Source organism: Prunus avium, chromosome 7 (assembly GCF_965620075.1).
Source record: "Prunus avium chromosome 7, drPruAviu1.hap1.1, whole genome shotgun sequence".
NCBI classification, from domain to species: domain Eukaryota; kingdom Viridiplantae; phylum Streptophyta; class Magnoliopsida; order Rosales; family Rosaceae; genus Prunus; species Prunus avium.
Genome location: NC_142290.1, coordinates 4,629,742 through 4,635,741, shown reverse-complemented (window position 1 = coordinate 4,635,741; position 6,000 = coordinate 4,629,742). Strand labels below are relative to the sequence as shown.

At 39.8% G+C, this 6,000-nt stretch overlaps 1 protein-coding gene across 1 annotated transcript; it reads right to left on the bottom strand.

Annotated features, from left to right (window-relative positions):
* Positions 1–2,710: 2,710 nt before the first annotated feature.
* Positions 2,711–4,386, bottom strand: LOC148292882 (uncharacterized). Its single transcript, XM_088244482.1, has 3 exons — positions 4,294–4,386; positions 2,975–3,199; positions 2,711–2,866 (listed from the first exon to the last, which is right to left on the bottom strand). The coding sequence occupies exons 1-3, from the start codon at positions 4,384–4,386 to the stop codon at positions 2,711–2,713; spliced, it is 474 nt and encodes a 157-aa protein (XP_088100608.1).
* Between the last annotated feature and the right edge of the window lie 1,614 nt (positions 4,387–6,000).

The following is a 6,000-nucleotide window of genomic DNA, read 5'->3' as shown; positions in this document are numbered from 1 at the left end:
AATCCTCATGCACCTCTCACGCTCCATGAGAGTTCTGTTCATCCTCTCTGCGGCTCCATTCTGTTGGGGCGTCTTCTTCACGGCAAAATGCCTCTTGATACCTTCGCTCTTGCAAAACTCCAGAAATTTGCTATCTTTATATTCCCCCCCATTGTCACTCCTAAGGACCTTGATCTTCCTTCCTGTCAGGTTCTCTACTTCTGCCTTCCACACCTTGAATTTTGTGAAGACCTCGGATTTCTCCTTCATGAAATAGACCCAAACCTTTCTAGAAAAATCATCCAAGAAAGTAACATAGTAGCGAGCTCCACCCAATGACTTAACTGGCGCGGGCCCCCACATATCCGAGTGAATATAGTCAAGCACTCTCGTGCTCCTCTTTTCCTTGTCTTGCAGCTTGAATGTCACTTTCGACTGCTTCCCCATGGTACAATACTTGCAGAACTCAAGTTTGCAACTGTGCACACCCTTTAGAAGCTTCCGTTTGTGCAACTCTTGCATGGCTCGCTGACTCATGTGCCCTAGCCTCAAATGCCAAAGCTGAGTATCATCTTCTGAGTTCTTCTTGGTAGATATAGCTACTCCACCGGTCACTGTTGTACCACATAATCGATACAGGCAGTTAGGTTGAATCTCCCCTTTCATAATCACGAGTGAACCCTTCAAAACTATGAGCTTTCCTCCCATACACTTGTACGAATAACCATTCTTGTCAAAAGTACTTAGGGAGATGAAATTCTTCTTCAGCTTAGGTATGTACCTAACCATACCCAATGTTCTAACCACGCCGTCATGCATCTTCACCTTGATTGTACCTGTTCCTTCGACTCTACAAACTGAGCCGTCCCCGATCATAACTTCACTGCCATTGTCCGTCTCATATGTGTCAAACCAAGACTTGTTTGAACACATGTGATACGAGCACCCGGAATCCAAAATCCAATCAGAAGCAGAAACCCTGGAAGTAATAGCAAGTGCATCAGTATTAACAATGCTACTAGTAAGTAAAAGCTCACCGTCGCTCTCTTCCGCGACCCCGGCTTCATCCGGCTTCTTCCCTTTGTTTCTCTTCTCTCGCCATGTAGGGCAATTCTTCTTCCAATGATCCTTTGACCCACACTTGAAACAACCATCTTTCGCCTTGGATTTTGACCTTCCCTTATTGCTTTTCTTGCCCTCACGCTTGCTCGATCTACCTCTCTCTCCAGACTTGACCACAAGACCTTCACCTTGAGAGACTCCATCGGAACGTTGAACCATTCTGTCATGCGTCAGGATGTCTTGCGTGACCTCTTCATACTTCAAGGTTTCCTTCCCGAACATAAGCGTCGTGCGAAAGTGTTTATAAGACGGTGGCAAGGATGTCAACAGCATCACGGCCTTGTCTTCCGACTTATAAACCTCATCCATTCTCTGCAAGTCAGCAATACACCTATTAAAGGCGCTTACGTGCTCCATCATGCTTGCACCCTCCTCCATCTTAAGAGAGTGAAGCTCTTCCTTTAAGAAAAGCTTGTTGGACAATGATTTTGACGCAAACATCTCTTCTAGCTTTTCCCATGTTTGCTTTGCGGTGTCTTCCATCGCATTACACAACACCTCATCGGTTAGATGTTGTTCGATGGATCCTCTAGCAAGCTCGTCTAAGTCATCCCACTCTGCATCTGTCATGGTTACCAGCTTCTTTTCCTTGCCTTCCAAAACTTTGCTAAGACCCTGCTGCTTAAGAACATGCTTCATTCTTCTTTGCCAAAGCGTGAAGTTCTCCTTGCCGGTGAATGGCTTTAACTCCACCTTTGTGCTTGATACCCGTTGTGACTTAGTACCGGAACATTCTTCGTCCTTGTCGCCTGCCATCTTCAACACACCGCCGCTCTTAAAGTTATAAGAGCACTTGGGCATAAACCAATGCTCGCCGCAACTAGGCTCTGATACCACTTGTTGTGCGAAAACAATCACAACACAAGCTACGCAAAGATAAATTGTACACGAAACCACAAAAGTAAACACACACAAGAACACACAAGAATTTATAGAGGTTCGGCGTCGTGCCTACGTCCTCTCCGGTGATCCCCGAGAAAATTCACTAGTATGAGAAAAATCCCTTTGGTTACAATAAAGAACTCCCTTTGATCTCTCTCTCTCTCTCTCTCTCTAGATCTCTTTTTCTCTCACCCTAGGTTTGTGTATCTTGAATCTCTTCTGAACCATAGTCTAAAGTACTTATTTATATGTATAGGCCTTTAGCACAATCATATAAGGAATAGGAAACTAAAAAACCTCCCAAAACTAGGCCAAAAACCGACCTGTTTTGAAACAGGAAATCGCGATCCGCTCGAGCGCCTGCGCCAAGATGCCTCTGCCGCTCAAGCGCCTGCAGTTCCGCTCGAGCGCCTGCATGCTGGGCTGCTTCCTTCTTTCCTTCGTTTAGTCGAGCCAACTCCAACAAGGCCTGATTGTGACCACCTCGGTTTCGAAAATTATAATGACCATGACCACGGCCACAACCACAGCCACGATTGCTTACATTCGCTTTAGGGAATGATGCATTTTGCATTTGTTTCAAGAAATGATACATTTTGCATTTGCTTCAGGAAATGGTTTTGAGCAAGTTGGATGAGAATGATGATTTTTTTATTATCAAAAGCTCATTATTTTGTTCAGCAACAAGGAGACAAGAAATCAATTGAGAATATTTTGTAAATCCCCTTTATCGGTATTGCTGCTGTAGGAGCATGTTGGATGCATGAAAAGTTGTAAATGTTTTCTCCAATATATCTTCATCAGTAACTGTGTCTCCACACAACCTCAGTTGAGAGACAGTTTTGAACATTGCTGAGTTATACTCATTCATTGTTTTGAAATCCTGCAAGCGCAGGTGCATCCAATCATAACGAGCCTTTGGAAGTATTATACTCTTCTACTGGTCATACATTTCTTCCAAATTTTTCCATAAGATAGCGGGATCCTTCACCCCAATGTATTCAGATCTCAACCCTTCATGAAGGTAATGGCGGAGGAAAACCATAGCTTTCGAGCGATCCTGCCAGGATGTTTCATTTCCTTCCTTGATGGTATTTCCAAAATCCTTTGCATTCAAATGAATTTCAGCATCGAGGATCCATGTCAAATAGTTATTGCCAGAAATTTCAAGTGCAACAAACTCAAGCTTCGTGAGATTTAACATTGTTGAATATGTCTAAAAAAATAAAAAATAAAAAATTCAGAACGAATTAATTGTCATGAAAAATTAAAATATGCCTCAATAAAAAAAAGGTGATCATATTACTAAAATAAATAAATAAATGAACATATGCGTAATTCGTCACTCAAAGCTACATGTTTGAGTTCTATACATTCAGGACTTCAAGCGCTAAAATAATTATATAACTTAGAACTTCGGGTTTCATACTTCGACATGAGATTTGAATTTTATATGTGTGACAAATAATTGTTTCGCCTATACATACATTAACATCCACCATCCCAATTTCTCATTGCGATTCATGTCATTGCCGTAGTTACCACGATAGACTCTTATACTTGGAAGATTTGATATTCCATCGCATCGCTTTATTCCGTTGCAGAGGTAAAATAGGTTGAATTTTTATATTATGAAGAAAAAAAAACACCATGGAGGATCTTCGGCAGGAGACTTCAAAAAAATTGAACGTGCACCAATACAAGCTTGGTTGTTGTTTATTATGCATTGGAGGTAGGAAATACAAAATCAACTCTTCACGGCTAGGTTGTTCCATACTCCAATTTCAAATATGACAGTTGCTCCATTAGTTATGCAGATAGGACCAAAATGAAATTTGAATTTTTTGTTTTGTGTGATAGAAAATTGTTTCGCGTGCCTCATTTAGCATACGTTCTTTGACATCCACCATCTCAATCTCTCGTTGGGATTCATGTTATTGGCCTAGTTACCACGATAGACTCTCTTATTCTATAGCATATCTTAAACACTATTATATATATTCATAAATATTCTAGCTCATTTACCTTTTGTATAGCTTTAATATTCCTGCATACACCATCCCTTTCACAAGACTTATGACATTAGTCTTATGCTATATACCCAAAAAATGAATGAAATTTTTTATTTAAGCATCATTGTTATATACCTAAAACCTATTTTGTCTAAGCCTACTTTTCTCAATCCTTCTTCAAATTCAAGTTTAAATGTTCGAGCCTCTTCTCAATCCTTGCCTCCACTTCCATCAACTCACTCGTGGTCAATAAAAAAGCTTGCTCACAATCTTACAGAGAAGTTTGAAGCTGGCATACGTTACCCTTGCTGGCCCTCAATTCCACCTTGACTCTTGACAACTCTCTATCATCACCAGTAGCCACATACTCCTCTGAGTTCTCTTCCCCCATCCCTATAAGTCACCTTCTTCACTCTCAAAAGTCTCTATAATGCCCACATCTTTCTCGCCAACCTTGTTTTTCCCAGTAATCGCAGACTTTTTTTTTATCAAGTTAATCTTGTTCATCTTCCCTCGTATTTACACATGAGATTTGAATTTTATGTGTGTGACAAACAATTGTTTTGCCTATATATACATCGATGTCCACCATCCCAATCTCTCATTGCGATTCATGTCATTGCTGTAGTTACTACAATAACCTCTCATACTTAGAAGATTTGATATTCCATCGCATCGCTCTACTCCGTTGCAGAGGTAAAATAGGTTGAATTTTTATATCCTGAAGGAAAAAAGAAATCATGGAGGATCTTTGGTTGGACACTTCAAAAAAATTGTATGTGCACCTGTATGAACTTGGTTGTTGTTTATTATGCATTGGAGGTAGGAAATACAAAATCAACTCTTCATGATTGTTATTTTCTTGTGTTTGATTCGACGAGACATGACGAAACAAACCATAATAGCACCACAAGAAAACAAAACCAGAAAATCAAATAAAAAAGACATGCCCAACACCAAAGGTAAAAAGAAAATCATAGCAAGGAACCAAAAACACAAAGAGAAGAGAAAACAGACCAATATATGAAGGAATCCAACACCAATCAATTAAAAAGCAATGAAAAACACAAAAACAAACAAGAAATAAGTCTAAAATGCAAAAGAATTCAAGAGAGTATGAAGAACAAACAAAGTGCTTATCTTTTGAAGACTAAATTTGAGCTTGGAGTCAAAAGTTCCATAAAGGATGGCCTCAAATCAACACGGAAGGGCTAAGAACCGTTGAAAAAGAGAACAATTCGGTAATAACAAGTGATTTCGACGGGATGGAGTGAATTCCCAATGTGAAATCCTAGAGTGAGGAAGCCGAAGATTTTGGTGAAAAAACAAGAAATTGGGGTTAAAGAGAAGGGAGAACCTCTAGAGATCACGTTGGCACAACAAAGAAGGAAGATTAGGGAGTGAAAATCGAAGAAAATCGAGAAGAGAAGAGTGGAGATACAAGTTGCGCTCGAGCGGAATGAGGGTGGATGACAAACTGAAGCGCGAACCAGGTTTTAAACTTGAAAAGTGCAACGCCCGCTCGAGCAGAACTAATACACGCTCGAGCGGCATAACTCATAAAAATGGTCCACTTGAGCGGAAAAAAAAATAAAGAAATTTGGACCAAAACTCCCTCTCAATATATGCTATATGCAAGAAACAAATAAAAAATAAACAACACACGTATGATGCATGATGCGTGAGCGTTATAATCATGAATGCAAATTCATGGTGAATAATGAATTCGATCCTAACCTGAATTTTATGCACCTTTATCTAAGACAAGTCTCAAACTTGTTTATATTAGTCATATGTGGGGGGATAAAAAGGGTTATATTTCAAAATATAACTCAGCATCTCTATTGATTCATCGCATACAAAAGATACAATTTGTTGTTCTTCATCAACTTTTAGTTGCCGAATAATTTTGACGTAGCACCTTATAACATGTAGTTGCCGAATCTTAACCTTTAATTGAAGCCCAAAATAAGTGATAGGTTATGTCTAACCAACTTACTTCACC

Excerpts from the sequence above, each read along its gene's own strand:
- LOC148292882 (XM_088244482.1), bottom strand. The coding sequence starts at position 4,386 with ATGGGGGAAGAGAACTCAGAGGAGTATGTGGCTACTGGTGATGATAGA. Across the intron at positions 3,200-4,293 it reads TGAGGGCCAGCAAGGGTAAC|ACATATTCAACAATGTTAAA; the intron begins GTATGCCAGCTT and ends TTATTTTTTTAG. Across the intron at positions 2,867-2,974 it reads TGAGATCTGAATACATTGGG|GATTTCAAAACAATGAATGA; the intron begins GTGAAGGATCCC and ends CTGCGCTTGCAG.